The 18,553-nt window shown below is 34.2% G+C and overlaps 2 protein-coding genes across 2 annotated transcripts in view; both read left to right on the top strand.

The window, feature by feature from the left end:
• LOC137240943 (CD109 antigen-like) overlaps positions 1-7,340 on the top strand; it is a 35,551-nt gene extending 28,211 nt beyond the window's left edge. The window contains exons 10-11 of the mRNA XM_067767952.1: positions 6,423-6,710; positions 7,118-7,340. Coding sequence (XP_067624053.1) covers positions 6,423-6,710; positions 7,118-7,309 — 480 coding nt within the window. The 3' untranslated portion in view covers positions 7,310-7,340. The remainder of the gene's footprint in view (positions 1-6,422; positions 6,711-7,117) is intronic.
• LOC137242764 (probable ATP-dependent RNA helicase ddx42) lies at positions 1,098-2,675 on the top strand. Its single transcript, XM_067770015.1, has one exon. It carries the CDS (start codon positions 1,492-1,494, stop codon positions 2,554-2,556), a length of 1,065 nt encoding a protein of 354 aa, XP_067626116.1. The 5' UTR covers positions 1,098-1,491; the 3' UTR covers positions 2,557-2,675.
• Positions 7,341-18,553: the final 11,213 nt, after the last annotated feature.

Below are 18,553 nucleotides of genomic sequence, written 5' to 3'. Positions count from 1 at the left end.
CACTTTTTCGGTTTTACGAAATTTTCGATATCGAAAAAGTGGGCGTGGTTATAGTTCGATATTGTTCATTTTAAATAGCGATCTGAGGTGAGTGCTCAGGAACCTACATACCAAATTTCATCAAGATACCTCAAAATTTACTCAAGTTATCGTGTTAATGGCCATGCGGAAGGACAGACGGACGACTGTGTATAAAAACTGGGCGTGGCATCAACCGATTTCGCCCGTTTTCACAGAAAACAGTTAACATCATAAAATCTATGCCCCTACCAAATTTCAAAAGGATTGGTTAATTTTTGTTCGACTTATGGCGTTAAAAGTATCCTAGACAAATTAAATGAAAAAGGGCGGAGCCACGCCCATTTTGAAATTTTCTTTTATTTTTGTATTTTGTTGTACCATGTCATTACTGGAGTTGAATGTTGACATAATTTACTTATATACTGTAAAGATATTAAATTTTTTGTTAAAATTTTACTTTAAAAAAAATTTTTTTTTTAAAAGTGGGCGTGGTCTTTCTGCGATTTTGCTAATTTTTATTAGGCGTACATATAGTAATAGGAGTAACGTCCCTGCCAAATTTCATCATGATATCTTCAATGACTGACAAATTACAGCTTGCAAAAATTTTAAATTACCTTCTTTTAAAAGTGGGCGGTGCCACGCCCATTGTCCAAAATTTTACTAATTTTCTATTCTGCGTCATAAATTCAACTCATCTACCAAGTTTCGTCGCTTTATCTGTCTTTGGTAATGAATTATCGCACTTTTTCGGTTTTACGAAATTTTCGATATCGAAAAAGTGGGCGTGGTTATCGTCCGATATCGTTGATTTTAAATAGCGATCTGAGATAAGTGCTCAGGAACCTACGTACCAAATTTCATCAAGTTACCTCAAAATTTACTCAAGTTATGGTGTTAACGGACGGACGGACGGACGGACGGACGGACATGGCTCAATCAAATTTTTTTTCGATCCTGATTATTTTGATATATGGAAGTCTGTATCTATCTCGATTCCTTTATATATGTACAACCAACCGTTATCCAATCAAACTTAATATACTCTGTGAGCTCTGCTCAACTGAGTATAAAAACAACAAAACAAGCATAAGGAACTCAATATCCGTGTGCATATATGAACATACATCAGCAATTAAATATAACAACAATTACAAAACAAGAGAACATCAATCAATAACTTGGGCACATTTTGAGTAGACAAAAAAAACGGGGAGCAAATAGCAACAACAATCATTTTCTCATCAAGTAGGTAAAGTCATCTTTGATCGAACTCGTCAATTGCAACAAATACAAATAAAGTATAATAACTTAAGAAGAAATAATATTGAGTCAAAAGGTATTTTTCCACTCATATGTACAAATGTATATATTTATTTATATATGTACTTAATTAACATTAAAGAGAGCAAATTCATATTTTGATCATTTTTGTAGAAATTCATTTAGTGTAAATTCATTATATTCAATATGGAGAACTTAGATGTCAATATTAAATTTAAACTTATTTCGACAAACAGAAATAGCATTCCTCCTTATGATGGAAATAGAGACGCATTGTCAAATTTCGTACATCGAATAGACTCCATGGTTCAAATTTTAAATAGTTTCACCGCTGACGAATATAAAATTTTATTAATTGGCCAAATTAAAGATAAAATTATTGGGAGTGCTAGAAGATCAATTTTAATCAACGGAAATCCAGACACTTGGCCAGAAATAAGAAAAGTTCTTATCGATAATCATGGCGAAAAAAATTCCGTTGATGAATTAATCGATAGAATACGAGTTTGTAGATGTGATTCTACAATTGAAGCTTTTTATAATTTACTCAATACATTATTATGTCGACTAAATAACGCATCACAATTTAGTGGAAATAGTTCATTGAGTATAAATAGTGAAAGCAATGCCAGAATTGCCTTGAATTCATTTAAATTTGGTTTACCGGAACCTGTAAAAAGCATTATTGTGAGTAGGGATCCAAAAACGTTAAAAGATGCATATGATATTATAAAATCAAATGGTTATTTGAAATATACAAACAAACGAACAAATTTTTTTAACAGTACTCAGTTTAACAAAAATAATAATAACTTTGAACATAATGTTAGTAACATGAGTTCTTATGCTACTCAACAGCATAGACAACATAACAGAGAAAACAATCTGAATAATTATGTTAATCAACAGAATAGGCAGCAGTTCAGTAATAACGATAGAGTAAACGATATTAGCAGTAATGTTAGCCAACAACATAGACCACAGTACAGCAACAGTAATGTTAATAATTCTGGGCGATACAATAACCATAACAGTATGAATTCTTTTGTTCAGCCAAGTTTTAATAGCAACAACAGCAACCAAACAAATAGAACGAATCGTAGCTCACGTAATTTTTATAATCAATATAATAACAACAATAATGAAGGACTGTATAATAATAGAAATCCGCCTGCGGAGCCTATGGAAATAGGAGTCAATGAAAATGAACAAAATTTTCAATTAGACGGTCTAAGAAATTACCCTATATAACAATAAACACTAACGTAAGAAAACTTAAGTTTATAATAGATACTGGTGCAGAATTCAGTATAATAAATCCACATATATGCAATCCCAAATGGAAAATAAAATCACGTCCAATCACCTCAAAAGTAATTAATAGAGATGTTACAACGGACATTCAATATAGCTTTCCATTGTTTAAAGAATTTAATAAGCCAAATTTTTACGTAAATTTTTTAGAATTTGAATTTCACAGGTATTTTGATGGTCTGATAGGAAATAATATATTGCTTAGCTTGAGTTGTAAAATAGACTACGAACATAGAGTTTTAATAACAAAAGATGCAAGAATACCGATTTATTTTAGCGAAGAAGAAGAATTGGCAGTAGAAGATTATCTGAATATTGAAACTTTGAAAATATTGACCAATGAAGAAGAATTTATGGAAGACTCGTTACCTAAAATGTTTCCTTCACATTGAAATTCAAAAGACGAAGAAATTTTAAAAAGAGTTTTAAGTAAATTTAAAGATATTTTTTATAAAGATGGCGAAAATTTACCTTTTAGTAGTGAAATTCGTCATCGAATCATAACAAAAACTGACAGTCCTATATATAGCAAACTGTACAGATATCCTGTGATACACCGAGCAGAGGTGGATAGGCAAATACAGGATATGCTAGCACAAAATATTATATCGCCGAGTAGTAGTCCTTACAATTCCCCATTATGGGTTGTACCCAAGAAACCGTATAACAGTGGTAAACAAAAATGGAGAATTGTGATAGACTACCGAAAATTAAATGACCAAACAGTGGACGACAAGTTCCCACTTCCAACTATGGAGGACATATTTGATAAGTTGGGCAAATGTTCGTATTTTAGCACTATAGACCTCGCTAAGGGATTCCATCAAATTGAGGTACATCCTGACGATAGGGCTAAAACGGCTTTTTCTACTGCAAGTGGCCATTATGAATTTAATCGTATGCCATTTGGCCTTAAAACAGCCCCTGCAACATTTCAAAGGTTAATAAACCACGTATTAAGAGATCATATTAACAAAATTTGCGTTGTCTATCTAGACGACATTTTGATTTTTTCAACCAGTTTTCAGGAACACATAGAGTCCATTAAAAAAGTATTTAGCACTTTACGCGATTCAAATTTAAAAGTACAAATTGATAAATGCCATTTCGCGGTATTGACTACAAGGTTTTTAGGGCACCTTGTAACAGGTGAAGGTATTAAACCTGATCCCTCAAAAATTGATGCAATAAATAAAATACAGCCACCTTCTAATATAAAGGAAATCAAACGATTTTTAGGAATCACCGGTTATTACCGAAAATTTATGCGAGATTATGCCAAAGTTGCATATCCCATGGTTCGACTTTTAAAGCAAAATGCTGTATTAGATTTTAAAAACCAAGATTTCTTAAATTCCTTTGAAACTCTTAAAAAACTTATTACTAGTGAACCGGTGTTACAACCACCAGACTTTAATAAAAAGTTTATACTCACAACCGATGCATCACAATTCGCAATAGGTGCAGTTTTAAACCAACAAGGCCATCCAATTTGTTATGCATCAAGAACATTGTCTGACCATGAAATTCGCTATTCAACTATAGAAAAAGAAGCACTTGCTATTGTCTGGTCAGTAAAACATTTCCGAACATATTTATACGGTCGCAAGTTTCAAATTCAAACTGACCACAAACCATTAGTATGGCTACACAACATTAAGGAGCCAAACATGAAACTACAAAGGTGGAAAATTCTACTAAATGAGTATGATTTTGAAATTTCGCATATAAAAGGTAAAGACAACACAGTTGCTGACGTTCTTAGTAGATATTTTCTAAATGACGAAGTCAAAAATTCAGTAAAAGAAAATATTTTTAATAGCCAAGTAAGTGTAGAAAATCAATTCAATGGAGAAAGTGATGATCAAATAGATATTAAATCAACAGATGCGACAGTGCACAGCGCACTTGAAGATAATTTGAACTATATATTTATAACTGAAAAAGCAATAAATTACTACAAGAATCAAATATACCTACGTTATGGAGAAAAAGAAAAGTGTATGTTAAAAATTGTGAACAAAAAGTTCCAGAAGCACATAGAAATAACCTTTGAATCAGATCTCAATAAAATTATGCAAGATATATTAATAGATAAAGGTATAATGTGTATATATTGTGAAAATGATGACCTTTTTATGAAGTTTCAAAATATTTACCTTAGTAATTTTGATAATAAATCTTTGACACTGTATCGATCAAATATTAAGCTAATTGAAATCACTGACAAAAATGATATGTTGACTATCATTGAAAATGAACATCTTCGCAATAACCACCGAGGCATTCAAGAAGTATTTTTGGAGTTAAAAAATAAATATTTTTACCCGAAACTTTATAAAACTATAACGTATTACATAAATAATTGTTCCATTTGTGCTATAGCTAAGCATGACAGAAACCCTTTAAAAATACCGTTCCAAATAACAGAAACCCCTACACATTTTAATGATATAGTCCATATAGATATTTGGTACCCCTGCCGAAATAAAATGTATTTGACAACCATAGACAAATTCTCGAAGTATGCTACATTTCATAAATTAAATGATAGAAACTGGATTGCGATTCTAGCCGATTTAAAAGAACGTATTTTATTTTTAGGAAAGATGAATAAACTCATATTCGATAACGATCGTTGCATTTTACATAGTGCTGTAAAGTTATTTTTAAAAGAACAAGGCATTGAGTCACACGTAACCACGCCATACCTTAAGACAGGTAATTCAGACATTGAACGCCTCCACGGCACACTTAATGAACATCTACGCATATTAGAAGCTGACAACAATAATAAAACAATAGACTTAGATGACAAACTTTTTAATATATTTAATGCCTACAATAGAACTATTCATTCTACCACAAAAATATGACCAATTGATCTTATAATAAAAAACTATGATAAAGAAGACATAAATAAATTATGTAAAGAGTATGAACAACAAAAAATTCAAAGAATAAATAAATTAAATAAAAATAGAAATGCTGAACCTAAACAATTAGAAAACATTGTAGTTAATAGACAAATTGCGAAAAGTAAGCCTAAATATAAGAAACTTGTAAAATATGATCGCCAAGGTAATTATGTTATAGATTCTTCTAACAATAGAAATATAAAATGTTACAAAAGTCAATTCAAGCGAAACTACAATTTGAACAATAAATAATGTAAATAGTAGTTAAAACATTTTCTTTTGTTTTTACCATGAAATTTTTTCAATTTTTGTAATACAATAAATAATCAGTAAATTAAATATTTGCGAGGGCACAAATAACTTAAGGGTGGAGGAGTTACATTATAATCTTACGTACGCTTATACTTACTTATATTTACTTATACATACTTACTAACTTTAATCTTACTCTTAATTTAAGCTTAGTCCTACTCTCATATTTATTTTACTTATTAAGCTTACTTATATTTGAAACTACTCTCTTTCATTACACCCACTATTTACATACGTACTCACATTTAACATCAACACGTACATACATACTATGTAACACAGAACATACATTCATACCTACATTACTTCCTTTACTTTCTCTTTCTCAATAATTGTATTTTCTAATTCCGTTTAAGATTTATGTATGTTACACATTTTTGTATAATGAGCAGTTAATAAAAGTTCTTTGACACATAAAGACATTAGCATCATTTCTATATATTTGTAATTCTGAAGTTAGTGCTATCATGGCATTACCGTTAATATATACCTGAACTCGATATATTTAGATAAACACTCTTATAATTTATCATATCCTACCTACCCACATTAGCAAAAATATTACTTTTTCAGGTACCCAATGACGTCAGAGAACTGTATTTGACTTCAGTCGGCAACGGCAAAGCAACCTTTCAAGTTGCTTGCAGATACAATACTGTTAAGCCTGAAAGCGAAACTTTCATTGTTAATTCCTCAATCTCTGAATCAGAACCTACAAGTAGCAGCATGAAGGTTATACAAATTTGCATACAATCAACTCAATATGTTCAGACCAATATGGCTGTAATGGAGTTTGCTTTACCATCGGGTGACGAAATTGGCCCCGATTGCTGTAATTTAACAAATGCCAAATTTGCACAGGTATGAGAGTACTGCTATGCTGACACAAACATAACCATAAACATAAGCATAAATATAAACATAAACATAACCGTAAACATAAGCATAAATATAAACATAAAAATAAACATAAACATAAGCATAAATATAAACATAAACGTAGACATAAACATAAACATAACCATAAACATAAACATAAAAATAAGCATAAACATAAACATAAACATAAATATAAACATAAACATAAACATAAGCATAAATATATACATAAATATAAACATAACCATAAACATAAACATAAGCATAAACATAAACATAAAAATAAACATTAGCATAAAAATAAACATAAACATAAACATAAACAAAGACATAAACATAAACATAAAAATATTTTGGCACGTCTATAATCTTTTTTCCCCTTTTTTCAGAGCATAAAACGTGCACAATCCAATAAAGTGGACATTTATTTTGATGGATTTACCAAAAGTGATAGCGAATGTTTTTATGTACCAACAGTGACAGTGCATAACGTAACTGATCAAAAAGCTGGATCGATTATCATGTATGATTACTATAACAAAGAATCAACGGATAAATATTACTACGATATTAAAAAATAAAATGTTTTATGTAATTATACTTCGCAATAAATTTAGTCGATATTTTCATTTCGATCTAAGTATCTGTGAGAGATAGATCCTAAGGGTGCTTACTGAGGGGTATTCTATAGGGGTATGTCTTGCTTTCTGATTGCATTTTATAGCTTGAAAAAGCGATCATCACCAGTATTCACACCTCTTTTCGTTACCACTACACGAAAGATTATAGTGGAGTAATAAGCGATCAGAAAGAAAACACACACAAGATACAGGCACAAGTCGTGTAAACGTGCATTCAGATTCAGCAGACAATCGCTTAAGCGCCAAATACGCGACACGAACATTTCCGCCAATATTCCCGTTATGTCATGTTTCTGCGACCTCTTCTGTCGTGTATGGTGGTGTTTGCCAGTTCGCGCAAATGTTCGCCAAAAATCAAAATATTTTAATTTTTGGCGAACATTTGCGCGAACTGTTCGTGCGTGTATGGCGAAATAGCTCATAATCGTAGTAATTTCTGAGCGGAAAAGTAAAATGGACAATAAAAAATTTCTGAGTGAATTTATTGAAATGTATAAATCTTTTCCATCATTGTGGCAAGTAAAAAGCAAAGATTATTGTAATAGAATTAAAAAGAATAATGATTATGCGACTTTAATCGAAAAATTAAAAGAAGTAGAACCTGATGCCACAAAGGATACAGTTATAAAAAACTATTGTATTCCGTTTCGTTATGAGTGGCAAAATTTTTTGTAAAAGTTGGTCAAATGTTGCCTTGCTCATACGAACGTAATTTTTAAAATCATTTTGTGACGTGAATTCCAGTTCTTTAATAAGCTCACTTTGTCCAAGAACTGCTCGTTTTTAAACCAGAACTAATGTTCGGCCAAAAGTTCGTATCGTGTATGGCCAAAGCTGCGAACAAGATTGCGAATGTTCGCGGAAATGTTCGTGTCGTGTATTTGGTGCTTTAGCTCGCGTACGTAAACTTCTCACACATTTTATCATGACTTTTATATATGTGTATCGACTAGCTCTTCATAAATGGTTAGGTTCACCCTCGATATGACTTCGGCTATCAACTGTTTTCGTATGTCACGGGAGTGAGAGCATCCATCATTGTGTACAAAACAAGTGAGATATCTTATCCGTAAAATGCCTGACAGGATGTTCAAGATGGCTACTTTTTAGCCTTAACCTTGCGGTTGCAACTTCGTGGTCTCTACGATGCTTCGTGTGTCCACTGGCATCGTACACGGGTACAAGGTCAGTGCACCGTACACGTTTAGATTTTACTGTTAACAATGCGGCGGTTAGTTTGGCATCATCCGTTTCACAAAGTACAGGCCGACCTTCAACCACCCTTCAGCCAGCACCATGTAAGATATCATCTGACTTCACCGACCGTTTAAACTCCAACCGACGTACCCACCGTTCAGCGATTGTACTGGTTATACCATATAGCAAGGGTGGCACTGTCGACTTAACAAAATCCGCCGGAACGTATCTTGACGTCGAAAGAACAAGACATAATAAGCCGTGCAAGCCCCCCACTTACTTGGAGACTAAAAAGGTGATCCCTTCATTGTATTAATATATGTATATCTGTAAGCATCGCTGGCTCAAATGAATCATATAACGAAAGGGAATCAGAACTACATATTTCAGTTCCTGTCCTATAATCTAAGGTACTTATCAAGTGTTTAAAAGAGTTTGCTCTGTTTTTTTTTTTTTAATCATGATTCGAGTCTTGAGTTGATGAAATGGGTTGGGTATTTTTTACATTAAAACATTGGATACCCTACAAACCATCGGATGTTTGTTGGGTAAACGATAGTATAAAACTGGAAACAAATAAAATAATTTAATTACTGCCGGAAAATAAAGAAGGTGAACGTAAAGAAAACTAATAAAAATGTTGTAAGGGATTGTAGTTTTAATTGCTTTTTTTGCGTTTCTTTTTTACGTACGAGGGTGGCCCGAAAAATAAGTAAATGAATAAATGTTACATTAAACAAGCAAGGAAACTAAGTTCGGATGTAACCGAACATTACATACTAAGCTGAGAGCTTTGGAGACAAAGTAAGGGAAAATCACCATGTAAGAAAATGAACTTAGGGTAACCCGGGAATGTGTTTGTATGACATGAGTATCAAATGCAAGGTATTAAAGAGTATTTTAAAAGGGAGTGGGCCATAGTTCTATAGGTGGACTTATTTTCGAGAAATCGCCATAAAGGTGGATCAGGGGTGACTCTAGAATATGTTTGTACGATATGGGTATCACATGAAAGGTGTTAATGAGTGTTTTAAAAGTAGTGGGCCTTAGTTCTATTGGTGGACGCCTTTTCGAGATATCGACCAAAATGTGGACCAGCGTGACCCAGAACATCATCTGTCGGGTACCGCAAATTTATTTACATATGCAATACCACGAACAGTATTCCTGCCATCATTCCAAGGGCTTTTGATTTCGCCCTGCAGAACTTTTTCATTTTCTCTATATAATATGGTAGGAGTTACACCCATTTTACAAGGTTTTTTCTAAAGATATATTTTGCGTCAATAAACCAATCCAGTTACCATGTTTCCTCCCTTTTTTTCATATTTGGTACAGAATTATGTTTTTTTTTTCACTTTTCAATATTTTCGATATCGAAAAAGTCGGCGTGGTCATAGTCGGATTTCGCTCATTTTTAATACCAAGATAAAGTGAGTTCAGATAAGTAAGTGAACTAAGTTTAGTAAAGATATATCCATTTTTGCTCAAGTTATCATGTTAACGGCCGAGCGGAAGGACAGACGGTCGACTGTGTATAAAAACTGGGCGTGGCTTCAACCGATTTTGCCAATTTTCTCAGAAAACAGTTACCGTCATAGAAGCTATGCCCTTACCAACTTTCACATGGTTCGGTGAATCTTTGTTCGACTTATGGACTTATGTATTTTGTTGCACCATATCATTACTGGACTTGATTGCTGATATAATTTCCTTATATACTGTAAAGATATTAAATTTTTTGTTAAAATTTGACTTTTAAAATTTTTATTTTTTTAATTGGGCGTGTTCGTCATTCGATTTTGCTAATTTTTATTCAGAACACATACGGTAATAGGAGTAACATTACTGCCGAATTTCATCATGATATCTTCAACGACTGCCAAATTACAGCTTGCAAAACTTTTAAATTACCTTCATTTAAAAGTGGGCGGTGCCACGCGCATTGTACAAAATTTTACTAGTTTTCTATTCTGCGTCATAAGGTCAACCCACCTACCAAGTTTCATCGCTTTAGCCATCTTGGGTAATGAATTATCGCACTTTTTTTCGTTTTTCGAAATTTTCGATATCGAAAAAGTGGGCGTGGTTATAGTCCGATTTCGTTCATTTTAAATAGCGACCTGAGATGAGTGCCCAGGAACTTACATACCAAATTTCATTAAGATACCTCAAAATTTACTTACGTGTTTACGAACAGACGGACGGACGGACATGGCTAAATGAATTTTCTTTCAGATCATTTTGATATATTGAATATGTATCTCGATTAGTTTATGCCGTTACGGCGTACTGTTATGCGAACAAATTTAATACACTCTGTGAGCTCTGCTCAGCTGAGTACAAAAAGAGTAATGCTATAAGTTATGGCTTTTTGTACACAAATTACTTCCAAACGGTAAATAAAAACAAGTAAGGACGAGACCGTCATGGCTGTGCCGAAGACTTTATACCTTTCATGAAGGGGGCTGAACAATAATCTTATCCCGTTCGTAATCTCCGAATAATCGGATATATGAGATAAGAAATATATAGTGAACAGATCTACATACCTAAACGATTTTTAAGATAAATATAAAATAAACAAGTAAGAACGGGACTGTTTTCGGCTGTGCCGAAGACTTCATACCTTTCATGAATGGGGCTGAACAATAATCTTATCCCGTTCGTAATCTCCGAATAATCGGATATATGAGATAAGAAATATATAGTGAACAGATCTACATATCTAAACGATTTTAAAGATAAATATAAAATAAATAACAGGTAGGTACTTTGTGTGAGGATGCAAAGCTTCACGTTTTTTGTGCTCTACATGTAAATCTATGACTACGAATCACAAATTTCAAAAATATATGACGTAAACGTAACTATTTGACGAAATTTGATGAATTTTGAAGCTTCTAGCCGTAAAAAAGGGGCAAAAATGACAGTTTATATGAAGTATATAATATATGTACCACCGATCTCTATGATTTTTTTACACAACAATATATACTATATACGTAAGCAATCGGTGAAATTTGAAGCTTTAGCTGTTCAAATGGGGCTGAAATTGCCAAAATATATATATATACTATATATATATACTATATATACCACCATATATACTATATATACGACCGATCTCATCAATTCTTTCAGACAACAATATGTGCAATATACGAAAGTATATGGTGAAGTTTTAAGCTTCAATCTGTTAAATTGAGGAAGATATGACAAAAATCCTCTTTTTATGAAAAATCGGTTGTATGAGGGATATATGCTATAGTGGTCCGATCCGGCCGGTTCCGACAAATGTCTAATCGACCCACACTTGTATCCAAGTATTTTTGTAACAGAACCAAGCAAACAAAAAAACCAATGTAAATAAATACTAAATCTAAAATCAGTAGTTGCATACAACTTAACACACATGTATATGTAAGTATAATACATTAGCTGTGTTCCCATGGTATATCAGTTGAGTCAAGCGAATAGTACCAATCAGCGCCAGTGTCTTTTTATGGAGGATTGAATCGTTTTTCAAATACAGTATTACCAATTCGTCTCCGAAATAACTTTATAGGGCGAAATAAGCCGGCGTTTCTGCTTAAGTTTAGAATGATATTTTATTTTTGATGTTTTTGATGAAAAATGCATTAAATACTAATGGAATTGGCCAGAACCGTAATTAAATACGAAATCTGTAGGGCCTACCGTTTATTTTTATTTTAGCTAACCTACGCCACGCAAGCACAGCTATTGTAGGTGGAATAAATTAGAGCAATAATAATAAAAACAAGTAAGGAAGGCTAAGTTCGGGTGTAACCGAACATTCACATTCACAACCGAACATCAGCTGAGTGCTTTGGAGACAAAATAAGGCAAAATCACAATGTAGGGAAATGAACCTAGGGTAACCCTAGAATGTGTGTGTATGACATGGGTATCATATGGAAGGTATTAAAGAGTATTTTAAAAGGGATATTTCGAGATATCGCCATAAAGGTGGACGAGGAGTGACTCTAGAATGTGTTTGTACGATATGGGTATCAAATTAAAGGAGTTAACGATTATTTAAAAGGGAGTGGGCCTTAGTTCTATAGGTGGACGCCTTTTAGAGATATCGCCATAAAGGTGGACCTTGGGTGACTCTATAATGTGTTTCTACGATATGGGTATCAAATGAAAGGCGTTAATGAGTATTTTAAAAGGGAGTGGGTGACTCTAGAATGTGTTTGTACAATATGGGTATAAAACGAAAGGTGTTAATGAGTATTTTAAAAGGGAGTGGGCCTTAGTTCTAAAGGTGGACGCCTTTTCGAGATATCGCCATAAAGGTGGACCAGGGACGACTCTATAATGTGTTTGTACGATATGGGTATCAAAATTAAAGGTACTAATGAGGGTTTTAAAAGGGAGTGGTCCTTAGTTGTATATGTGAAGGCGTTTTCGAGATATCGACCAAAATGTGGACCAGCGTGACCCAGAACATCATCTGTCGGGTACCGCTAATATATTTTATGTGTAATACCGCGAACAGTATTCCTGCCAAAATTTCAAGGGCTTTTGAGTTCGCCCTGCAGAACTCTTTCATTTACTTATACTTTATATGGTAGGTGTCACACCCATTTTACAAAGTTTTTCTAAAGTTATATTTTGCGTCAATAAACTAATCCATTTACCGTGTTTCATCGCTTTTTCGTATTTAGTATAGGATTATGGCAATTTTTTCATTTTTCAACATTTTCGATATCAAAAAAGTGGGCGTGGTTATAGTCGGATTTCGGCCATTTTTTATACCAAGATAAAGTGAGTTCAGATAAGTACGTGAACTAAGTTTAGTAAAGATATATCGATTTTTGCTCAAGTTGTCATGTTAACGGCCGAGCGGAAGGACAGACGGCTTCAACCGATTTCGCCCATTTTCACAGAAAACAGTTATCGTCATAGAATCTATACCCCTACGAAATATCAGAAGGATTTGTAACTTTTTGTTCTACTTATGGCATTAAAAGTATTCTAGACAAATTAAATCAAAAAGGGCGAAGCTACGCCCATTTTGAAATAAATTTTTTTTTAACAATTTTTGTTGTTATTTAAAATTTTTTTTTTAAGTGGGCGTGTTCTTCATCCCGATTTTGCTCATTTTTATTTAGCACACATATAGTAATAGGAGTAAGGTTCCTACCAAATTTCATCAGAATATCTTCAACGACTGCCAAATTGAAGTTTGCAAAATTTGAAACTACCTTCTTTTAAAAGTGGGTGGTACCACGCCCATTGTCCAAAATTTTCCTAATTTTCTATTCTGCGTCATAAGGTCAACGCACCTACCAAGTTTCATCGCTTTAGCCGTCTTTGGTAATGAATTATCGCACTTTTTCGGTTTTTCGAAATTTTCGATATCGAAAAAGTGGGCGTGGTTATAGTCCGATTTCATTCATTTTAAATAGCGATCTGAGATTAGTGCTCAGGAACCTACATACCAAATTTCATCAATATACCTCAAAATTTACTCAAGTTATCGTGTTAACGGGCAGACGGACGGACGGACATGGCTCAATCAAATTTTTTTTCGATACTGATGATTTTGATATATGGAAGTCTATATCTATCTCGATACCTGTAAAACCAACCGTTATCCAATCAAAGTTAATATACTCTGTGTGCAAAGCACGCTGAGTATAATAAAAAGAGCAAAAGCACATTAAAATAAAACAGAAATAACCAAGAAGGATAAAAATCAACTGGCTAGAAAAAAGTGGAGAATAATGTTGCCAGAAATTTTTTAACCGCTCAAAAAACACGGCTACACTGATTTAATTTGGTGATTTTTGTTAAAAAAAAACTTGGATTAGAAAATGTGCGTCCGTATGTCCGTCGCTTGACACGATAACTTGTTCAAAAATTTAGATATCTATACCGTTCTGAAGATATTAAAAACTTAAAAAAAAAAATTGATCAAGTTATTAACGAATAGAGATGTAATTTGGCTAACGGATTGCTCTTTGATTTAAGTTTCCTCATTTCCGCTATCATATCTTAATCTCGCTCTCCTTCTCCCTCTCTATACAGTCCCATTATCACGCTTGCTCCCTTATCTTCACCCAGCTCTCAATCTACAACTCCCCCGAATATCGAGTCCCTACAGAAAATATTTAGTTAATGTGGAACATCTATCTTCATAGTTCTGTTTCCAGCTGTTGTTAAAATTGAAAATCATAATTTAGACATTTAGTCTGTATTTAAGCTAACATATATCTCGTTGTTATATTAATCCAGTGGTGACCAAATTTGAAACTGTGGATATGTTGGTAAGCGTAAAATCATCGCAGTGATGGTGGTTTATTCGTTAATAAATGAGCAACAATCCAAGACGTTTGTACGTACACATTTTGTTAACACATAAAAAATAATTATTCGATACCTATGCCATAAAAATAATATTTTATTGCATTAGGTAATCAAAAAATTAGAGAAAAGTATACTTCTTACATTAAACGTTCTGCGCATGAGCTGGAGTATTTATTTCACAAGCTGAAGACTTTCTTTTAATACTTCAATTTTGATTTTTCGCTCAACAAAATTAAAACCAACAAATTTGTAATAACCGTTACGGTCCCTGGTTTTATGTGAAGCTATTCCTAGAAATTGATAATCATGAAGGCATATATTTTATTTAAGTACATACATACATTAGCTGCGTTCCAATGAAACGTGATCCAGATACTGATAAAAATTTAAAATGCAAATGCAACAACAACGCTGTGATTCTGTCATCTATCAGGATCAATTTCAACATAGGATGGCTCTTTTATTTAATTTTTTGTGGAAACAGCATACCCTCTGCACTTGGGAGCACTTACAGCCTTATATTCATCTAAAATCATAATACAAAAACTATAAGTTTTTCATTTGAAAAATACAACAACAATACAAAGCTCCTGACAGAAGTAAAATGCTAAATATTAGCCTTGTGGCGATAGTCAGTTTTTACAAAACACTTCATTTGGTACCTCTCCCTCTTGTTAAGCATTACTGCTCCAGCTTTTTTTTTAAGTGTAAAATTCCATACAATTTTATATGGAAAATATATCGCATTTGTGGCATGGTTTAAAGAACTAATGATACTAGTTATTAGTTTGATAATTTGTTATAACTTTTTAAGTAAAGTTTTATGAAGCGATTCGGGGAAAAAGGTTGAAAATAACAGGCACCCCATTATGTGATCACATTATTTGAGTGCTGCCAACACTCATAGTACTGATCCGGATCGTTTGAATGAGATTTGATCGTAATTCAGAGCTCGATGACTCAATGAAACGCTACTATTCACAGCTAAGAAACAATACTAAGGGGCTAATTCGTTCAAAAGCGGTGTAATAATACTATTTTCACACAGACGGCTTATTGAATAATAAAGGCAATTTGCTACATTAAGACGCTTATTGAGCTCAATCTTCCCTACAAAATTTGAATCTATTATTATTTCATTAGTAGCTAATCGAATGCCTAATGAAGTCAAAAGCACAATGCAACTCTGTTGTCAGCGTTCCGCTTCCGTTTCCGCTTCTTAGTTTTTGGTGTGTTCAGTGCTTAAAAATGTCATTTGTCAAAGCGAATGTCATTGTCTGCATGGCGGAACGATACAAGGTGGCCGCATCGAACATCTGATTATAACCTTTTTTATTTGATTTGATACATCAACTACCGGCGCAGTACGATTTTGACATTTGTCCATCGAATTTACAAGTACATGGAATTTTTTTCGTTTGTAGGAATGTCACCATGCTCACACCTTGTATCGTTCCGCCATGATTGTCTGTCTCATCCTTCATACTAATCGAGCAGTTACTTCTGTGTGAAAGCAAACAATTTACGATTTCATTAGCAGGTGAAATTAGATCATTAAGTTTCTGTGTGAAAACAGTATAATGTGTTTTTGTTATGGCTAAATCCAGCAGAAGAAAAATAAACTTGCAACACTGGTTAAAACATAGGGAAAAACATGGCGGAACGATACAAGGTAGCACCATGGGATAGCTGATTATACGCTTTTTTTATTTGATTTGTTACATCAACTTCCGACACAGTGCGATTTTGACATTTGTCCATCGAATTTACAAACACAAAGTACATGGAATTTTTATTTATGTTTGTAGGTATGTCACCATGCTGCCACCTTGTATCGTTCCGCCATGGGGAAAAATAACAAAAACAAAAAAAAAAACAAGTAAGGAAGGCTAAGTTCGGGTGTAACCGAACATTACATACTCAGTTGAGAGCTATGGAGACAAGATAAGGAAAATCACCATGTAGGAAAATGAACCTAGGGTAACCCTGGAATGTGGTTGTATGACATGTGTATCAAATGGAAGGTATTAAAGAGTATTTTAAGAGAGAGTAGGCCATAGTTCTATGGATGGACGCCATTTAGGGATATCGCCATAAAGGTGGACCAGGGCTGACTCTAGAATGTGTTTGTACGATATGGGTATCAAATGAAAGGTGATAATGAGTACTTTAAAAGGGAATGGGCTTTAGTTCTATAGGTGAACGCCTTTTCGAGAAATCGCCATAAAGGGGGACCAGGGGTGACTCTAGAATATGTTTGTACGATATGGGTATCATATGAAAGCTGTTAATGAATATTTTGAAAAGCAGTGATCCTTAGTTCCATAGGTGGACGCCGTTTCGAGATATCGCCATAAAGGTGGACCAGGGGTGTCTCTAGTTGTACGATATGGGAATCAAATGAAAGGTGTTACTGAGCATTTTAAGAGGGAGTGGGCATTAGGTCTATAGGTGCACGCCTTTTCGAAATGTCGCCATTAGGGTGGGCCAGGGGTGACTCTAGAATGTGTTTGTATGATATGGGTATCAAATGAAAGATGGTAATGAGTATTTTAAAAGGGAGTAATCCTTAGTTCTATAGGTGGACGCCTTATCGAGATATCGCCATAAAGGTGGACCAATGGTGACTCTAGAATGTTTGTACGATATGGGTATCAAACGAAAGGTGCTACTGAGCATTTTAAGAGGAAGTGGGCATGAGGTCTATAGGTGGACGCCTTTTCGAGGTATCGTCATTAGGGTGGGCCAGGGGTGACTCTAGAATGTGTTTGTACGATATGGGTATCAAACGAAAGGTGTTACTGATCATTTTAAGATGGAGTGGGCATTAGGTCTATAGGTGGACGCCTTTTCGAGATATCGCCATTAGGGTGAGCCAGGGGTGACTCTAGAATGTTTGTACGATACGGGTATAAAACGAAAGTTGTTACTGAGCATTTTAAGAGGGAGTGGGCATTAGGTCTATAGGTGGACGCCTTTTCGAGATATCGCCATTAGGGTGGGAAAGGGGTGACTCTAGAATGTTTTTGTACGATATGGGTATCAAATGAAAGGTGGTAATGAGTATTTTAAAAGGGAGTAATCCTTAGTTCTATAGGTGGACGCCTTTTCGAGATATCGCCATAAACGTGGACCAAGGGTGACTCTAGAATGTTTGTACGATATGGATATCAAACGAAAGGTGTTACTGAGCATTTTAAGAGGGAGTGGGCATTAGGTCTATAGGTGGACGCCTTTTCGAGATATCGCCATTAGGGTGGGCCAGGGGTGACTCTAGAATGTTTGTACGATATGGGTATCAAACGAAAGGTGTTACTGAGCATTTTAAGAGGGAGTGGGCATTAGGTCTATAGGTGGACGCCTTTTCGAGATATCGCCATTAGGGTGGGCCAGGATGACTCTAGAATGTGTTTGTACGATATTGGTATCAAATGAAAGGTGGTAATGAGTATTTTAAAAGGGAGTAATCCTTAGTTCTATAGGTGGACGCCTTTTCGAGATATCGCCATAAAGGTGGACCAAGGGTGACTCTACAATGTTTGTACGATATGGGTATCAAACGAAAGTTGTTACTGAGCATTTTAAGAGGGAGTGGGCATTAGGTCTATATGTGGACGCCTTTTCGAGATATCGCCATTAGGGTGGGCC

This window comes from Eurosta solidaginis, chromosome 2, assembly GCF_040869045.1.
Source record: "Eurosta solidaginis isolate ZX-2024a chromosome 2, ASM4086904v1, whole genome shotgun sequence".
In the NCBI taxonomy this organism is placed as follows: domain Eukaryota; kingdom Metazoa; phylum Arthropoda; class Insecta; order Diptera; family Tephritidae; genus Eurosta; species Eurosta solidaginis.
The sequence above is the reverse complement of the archived record's forward strand: the minus strand, read 5'-3'. Positions and strand labels throughout refer to the sequence as shown.